Genomic DNA, 27,038 nt, shown 5'->3' with positions numbered 1-27,038 from the left:
TGATACAACTCCGCTTTGATACAACTCCGCTTTGATACAACTCCGCTTTGATACAACTCCGCTTTGATACAACTCCGCTTTGATACAACTCCGCTTTGATACAACTCCGCTTTGATACAACTCCGCTTTGATACAACTCCGCTTTGATACAACTCCGCTTTGATACAACTCCGCTTTGATACAACTCCGCTTTGATACAACTCCGCTTTGATACAACTCCGCTTTGATACAACTCCGCTTTGATACAACTCCGCTTTGATACAACTCCGCTTTGATACAACTCCGCTTTGATACAACTCCGCTTTGATACAACTCCGCTTTGATACAACTCCGCTTTGATACAACTCCGCTTTGATACAACTCCGCTTTGATACAACTCCGCTTTGATACAACTCCGCTTTGATACAACTCCGCTTTGATACAACTCCGCTTTGATACAACTCCGCTTTGATACAACTCCGCTTTGATACAACTCCGCTTTGATACAACTCCGCTTTGATACAACTCCGCTTTGATACAACTCCGCTTTGATACAACTCCGCTTTGATACAACTCCGCTTTGATACAACTCCGCTTTGATACAACTCCGCTTTGATACAACTCCGCTTTGATACAACTCCGCTTTGATACAACTCCGCTTTGATACAACTCCGCTTTGATACAACTCCGCTTTGATACAACTCCGCTTTGATACAACTCCGCTTTGATACAACTCCGCTTTGATACAACTCCGCTTTGATACAACTCCGCTTTGATACAACCCCGCTTTGATACAACCCCGCTTTGATACAACCCCGCTTTCACCAAATGCCCCAGGCGCTATCCTACCCACAAACGCAAAATCAGCTGGTTCTATTTAAAGTTAACTGATTTTACCAGATTTTCACTGTCGAGTCTAAAGCTGATAAGTGGCTGCACAAAATACCCATGGAAATGAGATTGAAGCTGAGGTGAGGGTGTGAGGACATTTGGTACACAGCTTACCTTAGCCGACCTGTTGTAGTAATCAGCACACATGTCAGCAGGCCTGCCACAACTTCATTCCAACAACCAACTATAGCATGCAGCGATATCTATAGCATTGGTGGACAATTCCTGCACACATCGTTATTCACAGCACATAGAATGCATGGTTCGAGTACTATCGGGGTATTTAAGTGGCTGTTTGACCAATTAAAATATATCAGCAGCTGCACAACCCCCAACATTCCATGAAAAGTGAAAATAGAATTCAAATCTGAGTTAAGACAAGCCCGTACGGCCAGCCTGCATGAATCGCGCCAAGTGAAAATTAAAACAAAGACCCACTTGCGCCTGCGGTAACTCGGTCAAAATTTATCCAATTTGCACCGGGTTTGTGGTAGCCGGGTGTTAACACACTCTCGTGACTACAAAATCTGAAAACCGAATTCAAATCCGAGCTGAAACACCCGTACGGCCAGCCTGTATGAATCGCACCAAGGGAAACTTAAGGCACGGCCCTTGGCAAAGGTGCGATTTATTTATTCGACGATAGCTTAGAAACTACAAATCCCACAAACTTCCAACTTATCTCGTGTTCTATTATTCTTCTCCTTGTGTTCTTATCTCTCAATCACCAAGGGTATGCGAATAGGGCTGCAGATTATTGTCAAAATGTGCCTTAAAAATGGTGGAACTGGCAACTGGCTTCCTATCAGCTACTTTTGGTATTTTTTATAAAGTAGGGGCCTTGACAAGTTCACAAACCAAAAATACCTAGAATACCTCTGGGGGAACATGCTTAAATGACGTCATCAAAATGGCTGCCAAAATTGTAAAGTTTGGCATTGTGTTCAGGTGCTGACGTGATACCTAACCGTTTATATAGTAGTTTTACTTGAGCAAAGGTATTGTACACAAAAGTAGAAGATCACTGAAACAAATGGTAACCACCAATGTGAAATGAACACCAGGGGCGCTAACAACATGGCCGCCAGTGTATTGAAATGGCGTTTTTCTTTTCTCCATATTTGATGAATACAGTGGAAGAAATATGATGTTTGCTTTTATGATATAGTTCCAATAATATTATACATGTATAAAGAGGGACTTGGCGTATTACCAAAAGAATGAGACCTGGTTGGTTACACGATATTGATTGCAACACTAAATGTAATAGTTCCTTTGGGTTTTTTTCCAGACATACTGAGATTGACATCCACAGATTAGTGATCGACTGCTAATTAAAACATTAGGAGCAGGGGCGGATCCGGGGGGGGCGCAGGGGGTGCGCACCCCCCCTCCCTCTTCAACGGCATGGATGTGCTGGAGGCATACTCTATGACTGACGACAAGAAGGACGCGCTCAATCAACTACGGTCAGATGCTGAAACTGAATTCTCTCTGTGGTTCGATCACGCTAAGGCCATGATAGAATCTGTAGGAGGTGATGTCATAATGCCGAGAGTTGTAAAACGACAAATCCATCGTCCAAACACTGCCGCCAATACTCCCTTGCTCTTCTACCTCAGAAACCTGTGCATTCCATTTCTCGACCACCCCAGCCACGAAATGTACACCCGATTCTGTGCTGAAAATCGGGAAGGTAGTGATCTGTTTCTGCTGATGCCATCTGCAATAATCGCCGATACCTGCGACATTCCAGCCCTACATCAGAAGCTATTGCGTTGGCAAAACGACATGGAACATCCCGCAGGACTGATAAATGAGCTTGGAGACTGGCAGATGTTTTGGAGAAGGAAGCCCAACAACACGCTTCCAGGCACATTCATGGATTGTTTCTATGCAGTAGATGGAGACGAATTTCCATCCATCAAAGTCCTACTCAATATTGGATGCCATCTGCAATAATCCATCGGGAAGGCACCCTCCCTGTAGGCTCCTGTGAGGCCGAACGCTCATTTTCTTGCCTGTCGTCTGAAGACCTACCTAAGAAATTCCATGGGAGAAAGTCAGATGGCATCTCTGGCCCTCATGAACATACACCATGACTTCACCATATCCCCACATGATGTGTGTGACATTTTCATTCAGAAACACAAGCGCCGTCTATTCCAAAATAGCATAATTTACGATGAATAAAATAATTCACAATCCGCTGTCCTATCTGATCTCTTTTGTGGGGAGAACCGCCTGCCTTGAGCTTTGCAACCAGGGCGCATGGCTGTGCCGGGCTTTGACCAGCACACAGTCTGTCATCGCCATCATTTTACACTGTGGGAGTGCACAGGTCTTTATAACTACTAGTGAGCCCGTTGGTCCAAATGGACCAAATTTTTATCGACTTCCATGGCCTTGCAGCATACCTGCCTGCTGTGGTGCTTGAGTTGGAATAAATGCTTTGTAAAATATTATCATTGTTTTTGTTATTTATTAGTAATGAGAATGGCATGCCATGGAAGGACCTATTAAGCTGCTCAAAACACCTTAACATGGCGTGCGTTTAGAAACATGGGAATTCTTCTGGATTCTTTGTAGTTAATGAGCCTAATTAACTCAGGAGATCATAACAATCATTTCGCTAGAACTACATAAATCAGAAATTGCATATCAGAAAGCTCCAGGAGAACTACACAAAAAACATTCCGCATGCACACACACACACACACACACACACACACACACACACACACACACACACACACACACACACACACACACACACACACACACACACACACACACACACACACACACACACACACACACACACACACACACACACACACACACAACACACACACACAATTCATCAATGTGTAGCAGAAGGATCAGCTGGGCAAGTCGTTTCACCAGTTCCTCTATCTGACCATTAGTCATCGCGAATCTGTTGAACTGTTGGACCAGGGAAGAACACAAGGAACTGCAGAAACTTCCAAGAACGTACGAAATGCCGTTTCTGACGATCCATTTTTTTAAATTTCCTGGTGGAGGACCCCCACACACCCAACCCCTTACCCCCTCCACCCCCCAGCGCTATAGTTTCATGCACTCCCCCCACCCCCCGTCTTGAAATTCCTGGATCCTCCCCTGAGGAGGTAGGCCCAGAGTTGATAGTTAGCTTTAAAATTATTCAGTTTTGTTTCATTCTTGTTTTTCATTCTTGTTTTATTCCAGTGCTTTTATTATGAGTTGATGATATTCATTTCAATGTTATTAATTTCTATTTCATTGTTGATTATAATGTTGATTATAAGATAATTATCCCAGAGTTTAAAGTGACTAGCAGTTAACCGATAGATTTAATGATTATCATTTTTGTTTCATTCTTGGTTCAGTTCTTCTTCATTCTCGATTCATCAGAGTTTTACCATTACATTTAATTTGTCTTTGTTTATTTATTCTTGGCAAGTTTACCATAACACTTCAGGTTCACTCTTTTCTTGGATTTCTTCGTTCAACATAATATGACCGTGGATACCTTATCCTTATTTGCTGTATTTTTGTTAGTTTATATACCTTGTGTTAATTTCTGCATCTGTTACTGTGCTTTTTCTAAGAATAGATTCATTACTTTTGTTCTAGGTCCACATCTTTAGATGAGATCAATGGACGAGCAAGAGCCATCTGCAAGTAGGGACTCTGATAATGTCTTGCGGACTGATATTTGTATAATTTGCAAAGGAGAGCAAGGACCTTTATCTGAGAAAGACAAGGCATGGACAATTACATCCAAGGGATTATCCACTTTTATAAAATCATGTGAGGAGCGACAAGATGAGGCTGCTGATGAAATACTGCCATTTCGTGAGACACCTCAGGTATCCCAGATCCGATTTCATTTTGCCTGCAAATCTACCTATACAGATTCACGAAAACGTCAAGCATCACAAAAACGCAGACAAGGGAGTAATTCCAATGACCACCAGCCGAAAGTAGCCAGGCTGTCAAGAGAAAAAACATCAGCCTTTTCCTGGGATGAACACTGTTTCATTTGTGGAGAACCAGAGAATAAAAAGAAAGGAATAAAACTTACAGCAGCGAATATGAAGCCAGCAGAAGTTCGTGCGAATGTTCTTCAGGGGGCTATTGCTGCAGGAAATCAGGTTGTTGTCCAACGTCTTTCTTTTGAGAAGGATATATTTGCAAAGAATGCGAAATACCACAAGATATGCTATCAAAACATTACCTCTTCAAATACCAAAGAGGCTAATAAGCGTAAAACAGAGAAAGAAAGTGTTGACTCTACTTTCAATCAAGCAGCTAGAAATGTCTACCTGGAATTTAAGGAAAGGTTGGACAATGGAACATCAGTGCTTCTATCAGACTTGTGCAAACATTACAGAGAATGTTTGGTCAAACTGGATATGGATCCTGACACTGCCAAACAGACACTGTCATTTTACATTAAGAAAAAAATGATCGAAAATTTTGGAGACGAGATAGCATTTTACAGTCAGATAGGATTGCCAGATGTTGTATGCTCCAGCAGCATAACAGTGGGCCATTTAGTTAGAGAGATGGCTAAAGTGTCAGAATCCGATATCGAGCAAGACCTGGTTGAGAATGATGATGGTTCTGATTGCAACAATGATTCCCAAATACTTCACCGTGCAGTTAGTATTATTCGCAGAGACATAGAAAAATTACAACCAACAACTGAATACCCTAATACCCAAGAAATTGATCTTAATGCATCAGCTGCGTTTGTTCCTGACTCACTCAAAAGCACACTTCAGTGGCTTATTGACAAGCAAGCGTTTGATTCAGCAGACTAAGATTACAAGTCACCAGAGACTACCAGACGTATACATTTCTTGAGCCGAGTGTCTTATTTACTGCAGTCGCCGTGGTAAAAGTCAAGTTATACCACCATTCCATGTTGGCCTCATGACCCAATTACATCATGAATAAGGTAGCAGAAATCTGATTGACACCCTAAATTCCTATGGGATGTGTGCGAGTTATGATGAGCTTAGGATATTCTTAGGATATTGAATTTGATTCTGACCAATGGAAGTATGTACACATCTATGACATTAACATCAAGTATGAAAGAGTGTGAAAGAATATAACATAAATAGTATAGGCAAATAGCGTTAGGAATTTATCGTTATGAAGACACTGGACATTTGTGGGATACATATGTTTTATACTACAACATTTAGGCTACGCAAACCAAAGTCTTTACCCGTGAAGTGTTGGAAGTTAAACCAAAGTCTTTACCCATGAAGTGTTGGAAGTTAATCGATCAGCATTCAAAAGTCACTAGTCAAAACTTGTACCACTGGAACAGCAATTAACATGCACATCTTATTATCATGCAAGTGAATGAATGAATGATCGTTTTAAGGCCATTTTCCCCTGCTAGAGCGGGGGTTAGCCTTGCGGGCCCCATGACAATCATGGTTCCCTGTTTGAGGCAATGTTTTTATGGCCGGATGCCCTTCCTGACGCCACTTACTATCATGCAAGTAATGGTGTTAATTTCGTTTTAATAAGACAAAGAGTTTCTTGCCGATCTAAATTATTGGTGAACAAGTGATAAACGAAAAGGTATTGGAATCACGATAACGATACATGATTAATGAAATATAATTCAAAAGCCTATAAAATGGCAGCCATTTTGTTAGTGTAATTTAAGCAATGCTCCTCCGTAAGGATTGTGGAATCTTTGTGTTACAAATCAGATATAAGGCCTTCCAAAATTATTTAAATCAGACGCTAGTATAATTTTATTACAGATCAGGACACAGGGACCCTCAATGTAAAAATAAAATACAAAAACTTAATAAAAATGGAGGCCATCTTGGTGATGTCACTTGAACATGTTCCCCCCAAGGGGATTTTGGGTATTTTTGGTGTGTGAAGTAGTCAGGGCCCATACTTTATAAAAAATATCAAAATTAGCTGGTAGGAAGCTAGTTGCCACTTCACCCTCATTTTCACGCTCAATCTGCAGCCCAAGAAGCTGCGACACAGGAAACCAATCAGTTACATGGCCTGAGAAGAAAAGGTGTTGTTTCTTCTTCTTTCAACAATAACGACTTCTATCTTCCAGACCATTCATGTTGAAATTTGAAACACTTATTCCCCGTGATGAGAGCTACATTACATTAAAATTTCAAGTCGATCAATGCAACAGTTCAAGAGATAAACTTTTAAATAGATTTAGAGGGGCAAGGTTGAAGGTGTTTTCCAAGATGGCGCCCATACCACGTGACCTATGACGTCATAATTAGCAGTACAAAATGATACTGCCTAGCCGATCACATGGTGAAAATTTTGTCAATCGGACCAACAGTTGCTGAGAACGTTATTTTTAAAGTTTTTGGAGATGAAAAATAGGGTGGACTAATAATAATAACTAGAACTGCCACTTTATAACTGCGGGCAGTGATAAACGGTTTACTCCGTGCCACTTTCATGCAACCCCACTTTCATCGGACATGCTTTGATACAACCCCGACACACACACACACACACACACACACACACACACACACACACACACACACACACACACACACACACACACACACACACACACACACACACACACGCCTGCACGCATGGATATTTTACATCAGTAAGAATTCACTTTGAAAATGCGATCAATTTAAAATGTTAGATTTCGAATAACTTCGTCATTTTTCATCAGATTTCCACCAAATAAAGGTTACCATTGCTTGCAGATACCTCTCTTTCTCTCTAAAAGTGAAGACAGGATGAACTTCAGAGCTAGAATAAAGCCGAGGCGGCGGAGAGTTTTACAATGTTATTTTCCAATGTAAATGACAATGTAGCGTAGTTTTACGAAAATTCATCAGAATTTGCCCAAATTTGTTGCATTCGAATGTTAACACCCTCTAGCGACTGCCAAATCCGAAGAGGTGGTTATGTCACATGGCCTGGTGAGGAAAAGTGTTGCGGTTCTTCTTCTTCAAGCAATAACGACTTCTAGCTTCCAGACCGTACATCCAATCATCTTAAAATTTTGCACACTTATTTGGCTTGATGAGGTCTAGAACGCATTAAAAATTCAAGTCGATCAATGCAGTGGTTCAAGAGTTAGAAGCTTTTTAGGATTTCCCTTCCATTATTTATTGCGGCCAAACCATGTGACTTATCAAAACGTCTCAAGTAACAATGAAACATCCCCCCATGAGGAACATTTGTGATAAGTTTCCACTCGATATCTCTACAAATTATGGAGGAGATACCATTTCTAGTTTATACTTAAAAACGGCATAACTCTGAAACCATGTGACGGATGATGTCGTGCTCCGTGACTTTTTTGTTTGTCATGTGTATGCGATTATGCATGCCAATTTTGGGCTTGATCTGTTCAGGCGTTTTGGAGAAAATGGGGTTTTAGTGTTTTTTTCAGACTTTTCACTCAAACCAATATGGCAGCCGAACCATGTGACGTATGACTTTGAAATTTTTTGCATTCTGAGTTTTTTTAATTTAAATAACCATCTGTGAAAAAAATATCATTTTCGGGGGAGAAAAAATTGTGTTTGACGAATTCTAACCTCTTAACGTTAGCATTTTTAATATACTCAATAAACATGTTTTTTGTTCCCATTGCAGAGTTCTTTAGAATGAGCCATTACTCAAATGTTTCCATTCAGCCGTTCCGGAGATATAGAGGTGTAAAGTTGAAGGTGTTTTACAAGATGGCGCCCATACCACGTGACATATGACGTCATAATTAGCACTAAAAAATTATACGAGCCTAACGGATCATTTGATGAAAATTTCCTGTCAATCCGACCAACCGTTGCTGAGAACATTAATTTTAAAGTTTTCGGAGGTGCAAAATAGGGCGGAAGAATAATAATAAGAAAAACTTTTGGAATAATAATAGGTTACTCTCCATTTCATGGAGAGTAAACCTAATAATAAGAAAAACAAAAGGTATTCCTCTGCATGAAATGCAGAGGAAACATAATAATAGGAATAGAATAGGGAATTCATATCTTCACCAAAATCGTATCGATTCGTCTTTGTCAGACACCCAAGCAGTCCAACAAGTTTCGTCCAAATCCGTCCATAACTGTTTTAGATATCGTGCTATGTATCGGTTTTAGCCGCATCACTCAATGGTGAAGAATCACTTTAAAAAAAATAAAAATCTCGTATCCGAATCCATATTCAGATCTTCACCAAAATTGAATCGATTCTTCCTCGTCACACATACAACCTCTCCACCAAGTTTCGTCCAAATCCGTCCATAACTTTTTGAGATATCCTGCTATGTATCGTTTTTGGCCCGATCTCTCAATATTGAAGAATCGCTTAAAAAGTTCTATAAGCCGGATCCGAATTCAGATCTTCACCAAAATCGAATAATTTAGTCTTTGTCACATACCCTATATCTCTGCCAAATTTCGTCCTAATCCGTCCTTAACTTTTTGAGATATCCTGTTCACAAACAAAGAAGTACAGATACATTCAAAGCACACCGCCCCATGCCAAATATATAAATAACATCCTCCAGGAGTCTAGCGCCTTTGGCGCCCGACAATACTGCCATGCAGCACGTGGAGACTGTATTAGGAGGGAGAGGTGTCCATTTTGCATAATTAAAATCAATAAAAGATTATCATAAAATATTTTCTTAATCAATTGGCTAATAGCATAACTAAACCACAAGTGCTTCGTCCGAAGATGTAACTTTTTTTAAATTGATGAAATAAGTCATTAATCGGAATTTTTTTTATTTTTTTATTTTTTTTGTATACAAGTTCGAGGCTCGTGAAAGAGCTAACATTAATCACACGAAAAGTCAAACCGACACATAAAACACAAAATAAGGGGAGCGGTAGACAAGATGGGTAGAGAGGGGGAAGCACACAAAATAACATTTGAGAGCAGGGACATCGGGAGATCTGTGGGACGGGGAGGGTTTGGGGGGGGAGGAGGCGTGGGACGTGGGGGCGGGGGGGGGGGTGAGAGAAGTATAAAATACAAGGGCACTGCAAGGACTTCCAGGAAAGAAGTTGGAATTTCAAAAGCAGTGGATCTGGGGTGAATTAGCGAGTAGAAAAGATCAAGGATTTGGATGGAGGAAGATACGAGATGGTGGTGAACAGCTGTTTTAAAGACCTGGAGGGAGGAGTGGGATTGAAGGGAGTGGGGGAGTTTGTTCCAGAGGTGGGAGAAAAGGGGAATGAAAGAGTGAAGGTGAGCAGAGAGCCGAGATTTTGGCAGTTTAACCATAAGAGGGTTGCTGGAAGATCTTGTGCGACCTGTAGGAATATTTGGGGGACAGAGCACAGCGAGAGCTGGGGGAGGAAGGCCAGAGAGGAGTCAGTAGAAGACAGAAAGACCACCAACCTGCCTGCGGTGAGTGAGTGAAAGGCCCTCAGAGTTAGCTTCATCGCAGGAGAAGTGCCTGAAATAATGCCCAGAAGAGAAAGGAAATATATAAGTACTTAATTAATCGATAATAATTAAGTAACATCAATTAATTGATTTATCAAAAAACTTAAAATACCGTTTTTGATGAAGTACTTACTCACTATTATGCCAAAATTTCAGCTTCCTAGATCAAAGGATGGCTGATTTATTGCCCGGGCAAACAAACAACCAGAGTGAAAACTGAGTACTCCCTTTCAGCATGCTTTATTGCCGAGCCCCCTTCGGTGCCCGCCAATGACGTTGTGCAGTGCCTGGAGATTGCATAGGAAAGGAGCGGTGTACAACAAGAAACCGGAGTGAAAACCGATTACTCCCTTTCAGCGCGCGTCATTGCTGGGCCCCCTTCGGTGCCCGGCAATGACGTGATGCAGCGCCTGGAGATGGCACAGGAAAGGAGCGGTGTACAACAGACAACAAACAGACATTCGGGTGAAAACATAACCTCCATCCACCTTCGGTGGCGGAGGTAATGGACCTCTATTGGTTCGAAAAGCGAAGCGATAAGCCCACCATCCCCAAATGACTGCCTGACCTCTGCAATGTTTGTTGGTTGTTTGGCTGTGCCAATTTCAACGATTGCGAAGCGACTGTTAGGGTCCTTTCTCCTGACTGGAATCCTCCAGATGTTGAAGTGCCGTCATTCCACAAAGTATGCACTTTCTGTTCTGGACCGGACATTCGTTTGATATGCTGTTGCTCGTTGATTGATTCAGTGAAAGAATGGTGCAGATTCAGTTATTTGACAAGTGCTTTGGATCATCTGTGTAGCATAATATCAGGTCAAAGACTAGAGTCGATCATTGGAGCTCAATTTGCTCTTTTTCATTGCGTAAGCTCGGTTTAAAAAAATTGAGGAGATGACATCAACACGCTTCCTTATTCCGAGAGGGTGGCAAAGGTTTTTGCATATTTATAGTTCACCGTCAACTTTGTTTCACAACCCCACTTCACATTTGAGTGCACAAGTCTATATGTGAATGGTTTCCAATCAGTAGAATCTCAATATATTGTACTGTGGTTCCCTCAATTAACACTGAAAGAACCACGGAAGGCAAACGAGCGTTAATGGAGGCGTTTTGAATCCAACTCTATGGCGGATTATACGCGAGGAGGAAGAAGAGTACCGACTTACCTGGACGGGTCTTGCCGACGTCTTCACCGTACTAAAATAACTCGAACCAACCGGATTTTATGTACAAAAATAAATGCCGGCTTTATTGAAATGAAAGGCCGGTAACAAACAAGGCAAACGTGGTGAACTAATCCCTCTAAATCTGGGGTTCTTAACCTGGGATATCCATACCCCTTGGGGGTTTGGGACTTGTAATAAATTATAATAATAGATTGTAATAAATTCAATGAAATATCAATGAAATATGATGGAGAAGATGAAAAGGCATTGCCTGGGGAAATACTTCAAGAAGTCAAGGACCATTTCAAAGTCCTAAGTACCAATTTTGAGGGTTACTTCTCAGATATTGATGATCTTAGCACGGAATCCGTTTGGATCCAGAACCCTTTCTCGTTTGATATTTCTACGATGAGTGACAATGATTTAGTGAAGGATGATTTGATCGAGTTCCAAGAAGATCAAAGAAAGAAAGCTGATTTTGTAAAGGCTGGGTTGGATTTTAAGCATTTTTGGTGTGAGCAGATAGCAGCTTACCCTAGCTTGGCGAAGAGGGCAATGAATGTGTTGGTTCCCTTCACAACTACGTATCTCTGTGAAACAGGTTTCTCTGCATTATTGAACCTGAAATCAAAGTGGAGAAATCGACTTGATGTGTCCGATGATATGCGAGTGGCGTTGTCACAAACTGTGCCCCGATTCCATATTTTGATTGCACGAAAACAGCAGCAACAATCTCACTAGATTAGTAAAACGGCTTCCATAAAACTTGCATGTTTTAGTTTAGTTTAGTTTGTTTTGTTTCTTTGTTGACAAGCAAAGAAATAAATAGGGATAAAATCCTAATGATTTTCTTTCCTGTTCTGTTCCTAATTATCCATATGTAAAACTAAGCTATTGAGATATTTTGAAGTCACTGGAACCGAATGGGACTGGTAATCAGGTGCGAATCCCCCGAACTTGGCCCATTTTCTGGGTAATAAGTTACCGATTTTCATCCCAAAAAAATAGGTAATTAAAGTAAAAACACCCCTCAGAATGCACCACAGAGCACCGAGAAAAAAATATATATATAGGGTGTCATGCCCCCAGTACCCCCTAGCTATGTGCACCTTGGGTGTGCCTTGGTCAATCAACAGTCTGGTGAAGGGGGTATGGGGACATCATGGGCAACCCGTTGGGGGTCTTGACAGGGAAAAAGGTGAAGAACCCCTGCTCCAAATGGTGCGCTCCTATTACACACATGCTCAGGGGACAAACTAACGAAATAAATAAGGGTTAGGATTTTATGTGTGACTTAGCTGATCGGTTGGGGTCTTTCGCTTGCACTCGTCGGCCCCGAGCGCGCTGTCTGGACTCACCTCCGTTCTTGGCGGGAAAGCACGCCGACTGGCTCCGACCCGCGCCTTCAAACCCCCCGACCGCTCGCCGTGAAGTCTACTTGACCACAGAGGCACCTTGAAACCTCCCCGACCGCTCGCCGTGAAGTCTCGCTGCTTTTCGGTGTGTTCGGCACGGCTTCAGCCGTGCGAGCTTCCGCCTCTCCCACCGAATCCACAAACCGCGACCTCTTCGCTGGCGTGTCCAGAATCGATACACCCGCCCCAGAAGCAGAAGAAGTAAGGACGAAGGACAAAAGCCTGAGGATGAAGGAAGGAAACAGGGGACCAAGGACGGCAAGAGAAGAAGAAGCACCCGAGAATGTCGCCGATCGACCTTTAATCATCCCTCCTCTGACGTCATCTCTCTACCCTGCCCAACAGTCCGTCACCTCTCGACCTCCAGAATGTTATTCTCGCGTCAGTCCTTCACCATTGGCCGAGTGCTTCGCGCTCTCCTTCTCAACCAATCATTGTCTAATCGCGCTTCCCCGCGCTAACCAATCACTGTCCGCCCATCAAACCCCCCCAACCAGTCGTGGCTCTCTGTGGTGTGGCTTGACGGAGTCGCCTGTCCTGTTCGATGTTTCCTCACCAGGTTGGTACAATGGGTGACAAAGCTTCCTTTTAGGCTTCCGGTGGTTTTTATTGTTGGTAATAATTAATTAGTGTACTAATGGCGATGGATTCCTAGTGTCGGTGGTGTGGTGCCAAAAGAGATAAAGGATAAATTACTGAGGTTTGACGAACAGGGAAATTAACATAATCCCGATACTAGTTAACATGCCCCATTCCTCGTAATGGAGACTAAGATACAAGCTTAATCCGAACACACGGCTAAACAGAGCTTGTTGCAGGTGATGGTTCTTACCCGACATCCAGAGCATGATACCTCCACAAAGCTACCTGACTCTACATATTACTACCCCCACAAACATAACAATATTTAAATACCTGGTACCTGCAAACCTAAATATGACAAAGGATACACAGATTTGCAGGACAAGAGCATCGTTGTTCGTCTTTTAGAGACAATGTTGTTGTACATGTGTTGGTGTATAATACATGCATTGGTCTGTCTATGGTACTCGGACATTCAGAAACCGAATGAACTCGTACCTGTCAGATTTGGTATTCGGTCATGAATCCAACCCGCTGCTTGTATCGTTATTAGTCCCCTACCGGTGTACACCGGAGGGGACTATAGGTTTGCACTCCGTCCCTCCGTCTGTCCGTCTGTCAGTCCGTCATGCAAATAACAGCTTTCCGGACTTTTTTTCTAAACTCTTAATGCTCATGATTTCAAACTTGGTACATGGTTTCCTCACGATAAGTTACAGATAAAGTTCGAACTTCACGACGTTTTGATCATTTTTGACAAAGTTATGGCACTTTGAACTTTGGGAATTTCCCCAACAGTTTACCGGACTATAATTTTGAGTGCGGTAAGTCAAAGCTGTTAATATTCCTTGTTGTTTAACGTATTGAACTGAAACTTGGCAGGGGACATGTATTGCAAAGCAATTCTCCCTCTTGTTGATAGGGGGTTGTGCTGCTGAACTGGTGCCCCCATATAATCCTTTGATAAGTTTCACTGGCTTTAAACTTTCTTGTGCTATTTGTTCGTTGTTATCTCCCTGTGATTTTGCCCCAGCTTACTGTGCACATGCCTAAATCACTGAGGGTGATGTCTGAATAGTTAAAAAGAAAATTGGGTGTTCCTTAGTTAACGTGTGTTTTGTTCCTTTGCTCTTAAGCATTATATATATAAGCAGTTTGTGATCTCAAGCCTTGTCAAATTGATGCCTTTGTTGTTCCATCTCTATTTTGAGCGTTTATTTGGATTCATTTGCTGACCGAGATGTCCCACAGGTGAGCAACGCGATGCTCGATTCGGGCCAAGCGCTGGCACGGGCTGAGCGGCGCAGCGACCGTTCACCATTGATGTATGCGTGGCATGGAAAGCAGTACTTGGGTGCAGCACATGGCCTGGCGGGAATATACTACATGCTCATGCAGGTTTGGTTTGCATTCCACTCTGTTCATGTGAACACATGACGTACTTTGTGGACGTAGTGGCTGGAGCTGGTCCTTTTATTTGTTTTATGCTCCTTAATCCCTCTCTCTCTCTCTCTCTCTCTCCCCCCTCTCTCTCTCCCCCCTCTCTCTCCCCCCCTCTCTCTCCCCCCCTCTCTCTCCCCCCCTCTCTCTCCCCCCCTCTCCCTCCCCCCCTCTCTCTCCCCCCCTCTCTCTCCCCCCCTCTTTCTCGCCCCCTCTCTCTCCCCACCTCTCTCTCCCCACCTCTCTCTCCCCACCTCTCTCTCCCCACCTCTCTCTCCCCACCTCTCTCTCCCCACCTCTCTCTCCCCACCTCTCTCTCCCCACCTCTCTCTCCCCACCTCTCTCTCCCCACCTCTCTCTCCCCACCTCTCTCTCCCCACCTCTCTCTCCCCACCTCTCTCTCCCCACCTCTCTCTCCCCACCTCTCTCTCCCCACCTCTCTCTCCCCACCTCTCTCTCCCCACCTCTCTCTCCCCACCTCTCTCTCCCCACCTCTCTCTCCCCACCTCTCTCTCCCCACCTCTCTCTCTCCCCACCTCTCTCTCCCCACCTCTCTCCCCCTCCACCTCTCTCTCCCCCTCCACCTCTCTCTCCCCCTCTCTCTCTCCCCCTCTCTCTCCCCCTCTCTCTCCCCCTCTCTCTCCTCCCCTCTCTCTCCTCCCCTCTCTCTCCTCCCCTCTCTCTCCTCCCCTCTCTCTCCCCCCCTCTCTCTTCCTCCTCTCTCTCTCCCCCTCTCTCTCTCCCCCTCTCTCTCTCCCCCTCTCTCTCTCGCCCTCTCTCTCTCGCCCTCTATCTTGAAAAATAAATAAACTACTAACTTCTAATATGGTGTGGGTGTATCTACGCATAAGGGAGAATGCTATTGAAAATTGGGTCGCCACGTCAAAATCCAAGATGGTCGCGTTGCGTCTTCCACTTTGTCAACTTGCATCACTTCACCGACGGGGGACCTAGGCGTAACGCTTGTCACTCTGGTTTTCTTGTTTGTTTTCTTGTTTGTCCAGGCGATATCTCGGCCATCATTTGAGCTGGGGAGATGAAATTTGGGCACGATCGTGAGTAAGTACTTTGTCAAAAACGTTATTTTTGGTTTTTTGATTAATCAATTAATTGATGAGTTACTTAATTATTATCGATTAATTAAGTACTTTTATATTTCCTTTCTCTTCTGGGCATTATCTCAGGCAACTTTTGAGCTAGGAAGCTGATATTTGGGCATGAAAATTACCCGAGTGATTTAGTTGTAAAGGGTATTTTTGATTTATTGATTAATCAATTAATCGATTAATTATTTAATTATTCGATTAATGACGCCGCTAATTCTTTTACCCCCGCGAATTCACCCAAGATCCACTTCTTTTTTTTTGAAACACCAACTTCTTTCCCGGAAGTCCTTGCAGTGTCCATGTGTTTTGTACTTCTCCCACCCCCCCCCCCCCACCCACCTTCACATGCCTCCACCCCCCCAGGCCCTCCCACAGATCTCCCGATGTCCCTGCTCTCACATGCTGTGTTTGTGTGATTCCCCCTCTCTCCCCATCTTGTGTACCGCTCCTGTTGTTGTACGTTTTATGTCTGTTTGATTTTTTTTTTTTTTTTTTGTGCGATTAATGTTAGCTCTTTGTGAAAGACCAAGTGATGTGGCTCTAGTTCTAGAGGATATTTTTGATTGATTGATTAATTAAGTACCTAATTTTTTTATTAATGCCTTATTAAATTTCTAAAAGTTACATCTTCGGATGAAGCACTCGTGGTTTAGTTATGCTATTAGCCAATTGATTAAGAAATTTTTTTATGATTTTATTGATTTTAATTATGCAATTAATCAATCAATTATTGTACACCTCTCCCTCCCAATACAGTCTCTTTGTGCTGCATGTGCCCCGGCAATGCCGCGTGAGAGGATGTTATTTATTTATTTGGCATGTGAGCGGTGTACGTTGAATGTATCTGTACTTGTTTTATTTTATTACTGTATTTTAGAGTCGAGGCTCATGTAAGAGTTAACACGTAAAACACATTAAAAAAAGTTTGTTACAGAGGTGGGGAAGAAAGAAATGAAAGAGTGAAGGTGAGCAGAGTTGATTTTGGCAGTTTCACTAGAAGAGGGTTGCTCGCAGATTTTCTGCATCCTACAGGAATATTTGGGGGACATTTAGAGCTCACCTGGACAGAGCAGGGGAACCTAGGCCAGAGAGGAGTCAGTAGAAGACAGAAAAACCACCAACCTGCCTGCGGTGAGAGTGAAATGCCCTCAGAATGAGCTTCATCATGGGAGATACCAATGATTCTGAAAGCTTTGGTTTCTACAGCGTAAAGCCAAGCTAGGTGTGAGGCAGGTGCACCAGCCCCGAGGGGAGACCAGTACTCCATTGAGCTGTGGATGAAAGTTTTGTATGTGGTGAGGAGCTCAGTCGTGCCAAATTGATTTAAGAATGAACAATTTGTGCAAACTTTAGATTTAAAAAAAATGCGAGAAGATGAAAAGTTCAAGTTGCCAAATTGTAATTAAACATAGGCATGCTTTCCTTGAAGTAAACTGTTGAAACTGGGAGGATAAACTTAGTTTAAAGGATGAAAGGAATATAAATAAACTTTACACTTTCAAGTATCTCATGTGTCTCTTTCGAAATGACGTATTCCACCCCAAAATGTGTGGTGCACATGGCCAAAAATCCCAGGAAACTGCCTAGGTTGGGGTGAAATAATATGTGTTATGTGTCCGGGATAAGGATTGTTCCTGGGCATGACTAGCAAAGCTTCTGAAAGAAGCCGAGAATACATGGACAAGTACCTGTGAAAAAGGGCTGTACATCTGTTCAATAAAAGACTTGGACAACGTTCTCATCTTGCCAAACGGGCACCCACTTGTACTACAAACTCCCGACCAGGTGGGATAATGCAAGGCCTGAGTAGACGGGCGCGTACTCGACAAACCCCCGATGGATTGCTACCAGTTAATGGACTGTGTATCTGGATAAGGTTCTTCTAAACACTTGTATGAAGGTCATATCTGGGGCTTGTGCATGTACAGGGTAAGTTTTCTATCATGTCGTGTCCCCGAGATTATGACCCCTGGTTGATGGATGGCCAACCGAGCTTTAACTCGGAGGCGTATACTCAACTATGGCAGTAGTGACACATGAGGCGGGGGTGGGTGTAGTGGAGGGCAGCGAGGTCCTTACCTGTACGGCCAGACTCGACGATGGTTTTCCGAACCACAAACATATAAACGGACAAGACAAGGAATTTAAAATGCAACAAATAATGATTTAATGAAAGTAATGCAAGGATAACAAAGAATGTGTGGTAAAATATATCCTATATTGAGACATCTGGCCTGGCGTTGGCTGCGGCTGTTGCGGCTGCGGCTGCGGTTGGCTGCGGTTGGCGGACATATTAGCCTGGCGTTGGCTTAGCGGCTAGGGTGACAGCTTAGGATCCTAGGATCCTGGGTTCGAATCCCGGTTGATCACTGAATTAATGCCAGGGGGGTTGACTCAGCCTGTCATCCTTCCGAGGTCGGCTAATTGAGTACCAGTTCACTGGTAATTCCCTGCTTGTCGTAAAAGGCGACAAACAGGGTTGGCGGCAGGAAGGGCATCCGGCCGTAAAACATTGCTCCAAAAAGGGGACCGAAAAACAACAACAACCACGGTGCCCGAAAAAGGCCAATCCCCGCTTGCGGGGAAAAATGGCCTCTAAAGGTGGTTTTTTTATTGAGACATCTCCTCACGGACTCGAATGCAGGCACAGGGAGAAAGAAATGAAAGTAAAAATGTGTGTGATGTTAGCTGGTACTCTGCTCTGGTCTCCCCAAGCAGCCCTCGAACCCTGTCAGTTGTCAAACGGGTCCCCGAGTCTCTGCACGGGAAAGCACGCCTGGGGAACGGTCACAGGGAAGTCATGTTCCCTGTCAGCCGCCGACGCGACGCGAATAGGCCCACGCTCCTTCCTCGACCTTCCTGCTCGGCTGCACCAAGACCCGATGTTCATCTCAGGCACACACGGCACCAAGCGCAACTGCCACGAGCCAACACCGAGAGAGAGAGAGTTGCGTCCGCCTTTTCCCCAGCCCGGAACAGGGAGAGCGAAAATGCGACCAGGACAAGAGAGAGCAAACAACTGGGACCGCCCGCAAGGAAGGCAAGACCAAGAGAGGGGGAGAGAGAGAGAGTGCAAATAATAAATGCGACTGCTCGTAATCAGTCAGAACCAAAAGAGAGCGTATAACTGCGACCATGACAGGATGAAAGCCAGGACCAAGAGGGAGCAGGAAGTGCGACTGCTCGCAATGAAACACAGGGCAAGAGAGAGCGAAAATGGTGGGACGTGTCCTTTTTGTCCCTGGCGCTAGAATGTTCTCTGACGTCACCCGCGCTCCAATCAAAGAGCGCCATCGCATCAGTCTATGACTATCAATAATTCCTTTTGGGGTGAAGCCTCACGGCCCTTCTTGACGCCTCTTGAGATGGCTCGGCTGGTTAGCGTCAGTGGTAGTGTTCAGATCCGGTCGGCGATTGTGTGGTTTAATTTAGGTGCTGAATGCATGGCTGGTGTTGTAAGTGTGTGTGTCATAAGGAACGAAGGGAAAACCACAGAGGCAATTTACACACTGGGAAAGTTACCTTTATATCCTAACTAATTAGCTCCACCCCTCGCATGGAGACAAATATACACTTACACGGACATCCGGCTCTACTTGGTTACAGGAAAGTTTCTACACGGCATACGGAGCACACTAACCTATACCATCTACCTGGACTAAGGTATTTCATTGCCTACCCCCATCAAAATAACAATATTTACTATTAATCATGCGGAGGGGAAGTAGGAAGAGGATAAGAAGTGGGGTGGAGTAGAAGTTGTGAAGACTGTTATAAATATATTGTTATGTTAAAATACGAACTCAACACCTCATCCGTGGATATTTCTCGTAGTTCCGCGAGTCCAATTTTCATTCAGGAACAGAACAATTATGGTTAACCATTTTTAGCTCACCTGGAACATAGTTGAATGTTCCAGGTAACATCACGCTATATGCCGTTCAGGCAAAACATATCGTTGAACCTGTCATATATCACAATCGCCATGCTCTACCTTTACGCTTTTCATTCAGTGTGAAACACAAACAAACCGTTCCAGGGAGATTATGTGGTGGCGTGTCATCAGTCCGTTGGTCCGTAAACACTTGCAACTTCTCTGAAACCGCTGATGTGATTGTGACCAGACATGGCACAAATGGTATTTGGTATGTTACAACTCAAGTTTGTTCACGGCATTAAAAAAAAAATCAAGGTTTAAGGGGGCCTACCGGAGGTCAAAGTGGGTCCAGGTTTGACCCCCTAACATAGGTATTTGCTTTCTCCTCTGAAACTACACACATGATTTTGATGAAACTTGACCACAAAAGGCCTCATTTAGCATTCATACGTCATTTTGAAAGTTGCGTATTTTTCGCAAACATTTCCTGCGTAGGACATCGTATTGCAATGTGAGCAGTGCTGTGGCCAGCAGTCGCTGTCAATGCAGCTTAGATTGAGGCCATTTGTCCCCCATGCGATCGATTTACATCCTTTTATGCACAGCTAATGTATCAGATCTGATCTGAGACAGAGCAAATATTTTTAGAAAAAATTGGCAAAAAAGGCAAATAAAAGCTGAATCCAAACTGAGTTTTTCTTACCGAGTCACTGCCCTAAGTCATTGTCGTGTGTATATCCAGGGATGTTTCATTGAGCTGCGTATATTTAAGATTGTTTGCAATCCCGATTATCTATTGGATGCCAACTTAAAGTACACTGTTGATCACCACAGGTGTTTTGTGTGTGCCTCCTGTATTGGTACCTTTGTTGAATTTTTGTTGAATCGTTGTTGATATTTTTTTCCGTAGTATTCAGATTGCATCGTTTTTTTTTGTTTGCTTACAGCCTGGTGCGGGAGTAAGCGAGGAGTCTCTCACAGAACTCGTGAGACCCAGCCTGGACTATCTGAGGCATCGGCGTATGCGCTCCGGAAACTTCCCTTCGTCGCTAGGAAACGACACCGACCGTTTGGTGCATTGGTGTCACGGTGCGCCCGGGGTCATCCACGCCTTGTTACTGGCATGCACTGTGAGCGGATCTCTGTGCGCACCTGCGCATTGCTACCTGTACCAACATCGGATCGTCAAAATAATTGCAGATTCTGCAAAGTCTGAGCTTTATGAAAGCTTTTCCTGGCCTTTTGATGATTGTTTCTGGTTGTCTGGCTTGGTGTATTCTTTCCCGTCACGATCCAAGCCTCGAAACCGTCCCATTACGTCTGTTTCATGCAGGTATTTAAGGAGGAGAAATACCTTCGTGAGGCAGTGGAATGTGGGAGACCTGATATGGCAGCGAGGTTTGCTGCATAAGGGCTATGGCCTGTGCCATGGTACTGCTGGCAATGGTTACGTCTTCTTGGCACTGTACCGTGCCACGGTGATCATCGCCATCTATACCGTGCCTGCAAGGTGCATACTCTTATATACTCTGCAGGAGTTTTTACGGCGCAGCCCATCGGGGAAAGCCATCTAGAACTGTGTTTGTCCGTCCGTCCATATATATGTATGTATGTCCCCTCAAACATATACCAATCAGAGCTGAGGATCTGGTCACATGACAGGGTGATGTGATTACATCTGTCATTACGGCGGGTGCGGCGGCTGACTCCCGCATACCGCCATTTTGATTTATATGCTGTTCAGGCAAAACATATCATTGAACCTGTCATATATCACAATCGCCATGCTCGACCTTTACGTTTTCATACAGTGTGAAACACAAACAAACCGATTGTGTTAAAATGACCATCAAATATCGAAAGCATAGACGTTACGGCTCTTCCATCAATACGGTACGTATCTCGGGCGTAGAACCAGGTTCCACAACTTGAGTTCAGGGAATAACAAGCATTTATTGAAAGACCAATTACACAGCGCTGTGGAGGGCGTATGGGGCATACAATTCACAATTGAACAGCATGGACCCATACACTCCTGGGTTCCTGACAGAAAGTTCTTCCTTATATACTTGCAGAGTGTGATAAGGATCTCTGCGAACTTTGGCAAGCTTCATCATGGTGGAACAAGGAGACAGAATGGGCCTCAAAGCCCCTACCTTTGTCCTATCTTATTTGGCATGAGCCAAGGGAAAGATGTGGGAGAAGGAGCATAGAGACATTCCAAAGACTTATCTTCTCATGCCGGCTTTCGGTCAAGGACAGAAAGACGTGTTTCACGAGGGAGTTTAACAGAGCAAGCAGTTTCACAATCTTGCTACATTCCTTGCCACAATTGGACAATAAAGCATATTTCGAAGTGAGAGAGATCATAGAAACTTAATCCTATTTCTTTTATAAAGCAAACACTAATTAAATGCAAACAATAATTTAGAAAAGGAACAACTAAATGCATGATCTCGTATGTTCATGTATTACGATGTGATTACGTCTGTCATTACGGCGGTGCGGCGGCTGACTCCGCATACCGCCATTTTGATTTATATGCCGTTCAGGCAAAACCCATCATTGAACCTGTCATATATCACAATCGCCATGCTCGACCTTTACGTTCTTCATACAGTGTGAAACACAAACAAACCGATTGTGTTAAAATGACCATCAAATATCGAAAGATAGACGTTACGGCTCTTCCATCAATACGGTACGTATAGGCCTTAGGCATTATGCCTCATCGTCGGACCGCTTCGGACAAATTAAGCCCTTCTTAATACAGTCGTGTATAGTTTCAGTAGTATCGTTTTCGTAATAATAATAATTTAGTAAATATAACCGTAACACTTTAATCCCAATGTCATGAATATACAGTTAATGGATATAAGCGGTGTATATATATATATATATTTTTGGATACACGAGGTTCGTGAAAGAGCTAACATTTATCACACAAACAAATCAAACAGACAAACAAAGTATATAAAAAGGGGAGCGGTAGACAAGATGGGGAGAGAAGGGGAAGCACACAAACACAACATTTGAGAGCAGGGAAATCGGGAGATGTGTGGGAGGGAGATGGGTTGGGGGGACGAGGTGTGGGAAGGAGGGGGGGGGGGGTGGGAGAAGTATAAAACACAAGGACACCAAGGACTTCCAGGAATTAGCAGGGGTAGAAAAGATCAAAGTTTTGGACCTGGAGGGAGGAGTGGGATTGAAGAGTGTCCACTTTCTAAACTCCCCCCTTGCCCCTCCCCTCCCAAACTCCCCCCCAACCCCTCCCCTTCAAATTCCTCCCCCTCCCACCTCCTCAAAGCTGCCTCCTCCCCACTTCGTCTCCCTTCTAGCTCTTACCTCCACCTTCCCCAACCTTCTACTTTCCTCTCCCCCCCCCCCCCCCCCCTCAAACAACCCCTCACTGTGCCTCATCCCATCACCATCAAACCTTTCGTCCTTCTCATCCTTCCCTTTCTTGTAACTCTTCTGTAATCACTGACACACTATCAACTGCTCTCCCTGCCTCCCCCTCTCATCCTCCATCTGACCCTACCCCTCCACTCCCCTGTCCTGCATCCGATGCTCCTCCTCTCTCCTCATTAACGGTATGGACCTCAAACACCCAGGGCCTTCGCTCAAACCTGATTGATCTCTCCATTCAGGTTGCTTCTGACAATCCAGACTTGATCTGCCTAACAGAAACTTTCCTCCTTCAAGATGTCTCTGATTCCCTAATATCTCTTCCTGGTTACTGCCTCCTCCGGTATGATAGACCTGAGCCTCGTCGTGGTGGTGGGGTGGCTATCTTTATCAAAAACTCTCTTCCTCACTCTCCTTGCACTGCCCTCTCTCCACCCCACCCCCAGGAGTACCTCTGACTACGGCTTCCTCTCCGCTCCCACCTTTTGTTCATATGTGTTCTGTACCGTCCTCCAAACAGTGATGACTCCATTTACATTTCTCTGTCGGACAACATGGACCAACTTCTATCAACTCATCCAAACTCTCTCTTCCTCATATGTGGCGACTTCAACTGTCATCATGCCAGCTGGCTGGGTGTGGGTTCCTCTCTCACCAGCCATGGCACCTCAGCAAAGGACTTCTGCGACTTTGTGACTGACACAATCTGTCTTTCCCGACGTGACAAAGCAAAATCACGTGACAAAGCCGAATGCCTCAACTCTGTGTTTGCCTCAAAATCTTGTGCCCCAAACCCAATCTCTCTCTGTTCCCACCTTTCCCAGTCGAACCCAACTGCTCCTGGACTCTGTGTCCTTCTCTCCTGACAAGGTGGAGAAGTTTTTGTCAAACCTCGACTCTGATTCTGCAACTGGACCAGACAGCATCAGCCCACGGGTCCTAAAATCCTGCTCTGCCGCTCTATCTAACCCTTTCTCTGTTCTTTTCACCCTCTCTTTTGCTCAAGATCATCTGCCAGCATCTTGGAAATCAGCAAACATTACCGCTTTACACAAAAAAGGTGCAAAAACAGATCCTTGCAACTACAGACCAATCAGCCTGCTCCCAATTATCAGCGGATATCAAATCCTTCCTCTTCTCCAATGGCTTGATCTCTGATCATCAATTTGGATCTCTGATCACCATTGAGCTAGGAGTTGGCTTCATCGCGGGAGATTCCAATGATTCTGAAAGCTTTGGTTTCAACAGCGTGAAGACGAGCTCGGTGTGAGGCAGGAGCACCAGCCCAGAGGGGAGAGCAGTATTCCATTGAGCTGCGGATGAAAGCCTTGTATGTGGTGAGGAGCTCAGGTGTGCCAAGGAAGGACTTCGCACGACGGAGGATGCCCATTCGGCGACTGGCTTTGGAGGCCAGATTTGAAATGTGGTTTTCCCAGGAAAGATCATGGCAGATAGTGAGACCCAAAAGCTTGAGTGACAGAACTTCTTGGAGAGGATTATTCAGAAAGTGGATGGGAGGGTTGTCCAGTCGGTCTTTTCGGAGAGACATCGTAAGAGTGTGAGATTTGTCAGGATTGAAAGACATGTTCCACTTGTTTGCTGAGTCTGTGATTTTGTCCAGGTCTGCAGAGAGTGAGGAGGCTGCAGACTGCCAATCTGAGGGATGAGGAATGGAGCAGCAGAGAGTGGAGTCATCAGCAAAGAGATAGAGAGGATTTTCAAGTGAGTCAGAGAGATCATTGATGAAGACCAGAAAAAGCACAGGGCCCAGAACACTTCTTTGGGGAACTCCAGCCTGAACAGGAAGGGGAGATGAGAGAAACCCATTCAGGGCCACACGTTGACGACTGGAGAGGAAGTCCACCAGCCATGCGTGGATATTTCCATGGATACCATAGGAGGAGAGTTTGGTGAGCAGAGCGGGGTGTCAGACCGTGTCGAAGGCACGTGATAATTATGTCAAGGGAGACGGCTCTAATTTCCTGTTTGGCATTGAGGACCTCCATCCATTGTTGAGACGGCAGAAGCAGCATGTCCAGAGTAGAGTGACCTGGTCTGAAACCAAATTGATGATCAGAGATCAAGCAGATGACCCTGTGGAGGGGGGGGGGGGGGGGGGGTGAGAGATAGATTTTAGCAAGCATAGTGCTCTGCATGACGCTTCTTGTTTGTTTGTCACCGACCTACAGGTCATAATTCTAAACTGATCATCATGAAATATCAACAAGTTGTCGAGGTCGTCACAATTGAGAAGCATATTGATTTTGAGGTCAAAGGTCATCTGTAGGTCAAATTTCTAAAATCGCTATTTTTAATCCAATTGACTTGAAAATTGAACAGCATTTGCACATTGATTCACTAAATGTGTGAAAGCAACCATTTTTGAGGTCAAAAGGTCAAAGGTCAACTCAAGGTCAAACTTCCAAAATCAAACTTTATTTTTTGCCATTGCGAAAAATTTAAAACTGCCCAGGTTAAGCGTTACTATGATAAAAATGGGAACTGCAGGTCTACTATTAGATTGGGTAAAAATGTCACGAACAAAAATTGGGCAGGTGGGTATGATTTTGTAAGCTGGGGCTGTGGTGAAAAGGTGGCGTTAGGTGGCGTTAGTGTCTTAGTATAATAAGTGATCATGAGATAAGAATTGATGTGAAAGTAATTTCCATGAATTGCCCCCGCTGACTGCAGAGAGAAAAGCGACATCGCGAGATTTCTCAGTCACACCCAGAATGCTTTGTTCGGTTGCATCACCTCCCCCAATGTCACCGACTGATTGTAGACAGTCGAGTCCAGTGTTGTCAAATGCATAATTTGCGTAAAAACTCCTCCACAAGCCTTGGACCCTGTAATAACAGAGCTGATTTATTCCATCACCAAACACAGGAATTGACAACCTACCAAACTAAAACGAATTTTACGTAGATTTTACCAAATAGTCTGACTGTAAAGTAATAAGATTATTTCCTCTTAAATAATAAACCTCTTATTTAACCAAAAAAAAAATTGTGCTTTAAGTTTCGAACTTTTTTTTTTCAATCCGAAGCTCAAACTTTTACCCAATCGTTTTTACTTGTTCTTTATGGCTTATTGCTCCATCATAACTCTTGTTCCTCATTTTATTTGTTTACTTGAGAGCAGAGATGTGAATGTTAGGTGTGCACCTGCCTCGTTATCAAGGTAAAAAAAAAAAAAAATTGTATTATTTTTTTAACTTTGCTAAGCGATAGCTGATATATTTTCCCCTCACAGTTTGCCGAGTGGTGTTTGGACTACGGTACCCACGGTTGCAGGATTGCTGACCGCCCGTTCTCCTTGTTTGAAGGTGTGTGTGTGTGTGTGTGTGTGTGTGTGTGTGTGTGTGTGTGTGTGTGTGTGTGTGTGTGTGTGTGTGTGTGTGTGTGTGTGTGTGTGTGTGTGTGTGTGTGTGTGTGTGTGTGTGTGTACACGTCCGTATGTGCTGTTTGGTGTTTATCTGATATGATCTCTCCCAGCCATTAGTGATTTGCATCAGCAGGCATGGGATTTTTTTTTTAACATCGAGTGAATGCTAGCATTTGGTACAGCCGGCTTAACTCGATGCGAAACACTGTATACTCGCTGATCCAACCCTCTCCTGGCAAAGCACCAAGATAACGGTTTTATGATCCAGTCGGGAATCGAACCTAGACTAGACTAGACTAGACGAGATGGCTCCAAAGGCATGTGTCCTGCACAGCGATCCTGGC

The 27,038-nt window shown here is 44.1% G+C and overlaps 1 protein-coding gene across 1 annotated transcript in view; it reads left to right on the top strand.

Moving 5' to 3' along the window:
• The window catches only part of LOC137437513 (lanC-like protein 2), a 44,582-nt gene that overhangs the window by 5,529 nt on the left and 12,015 nt on the right, over positions 1–27,038 (top strand). The window contains 6 exon segments of the mRNA XM_068131900.2: positions 14,731–14,877; positions 20,850–21,032; positions 21,236–21,277; positions 21,279–21,378; positions 21,381–21,412; positions 26,563–26,635. Of these exon segments, the coding sequence (XP_067988001.2) occupies positions 14,731–14,877; positions 20,850–21,032; positions 21,236–21,277; positions 21,279–21,378; positions 21,381–21,412; positions 26,563–26,635 (577 nt within the window).

Source organism: Myxine glutinosa, chromosome 12 (genome assembly GCF_964187855.1).
Source record: "Myxine glutinosa chromosome 12, kmMyxGlut1.1, whole genome shotgun sequence".
Classification (NCBI taxonomy): domain Eukaryota; kingdom Metazoa; phylum Chordata; class Myxini; order Myxiniformes; family Myxinidae; genus Myxine; species Myxine glutinosa.
This window is presented reverse-complemented; position numbering and strand designations above follow the sequence as displayed.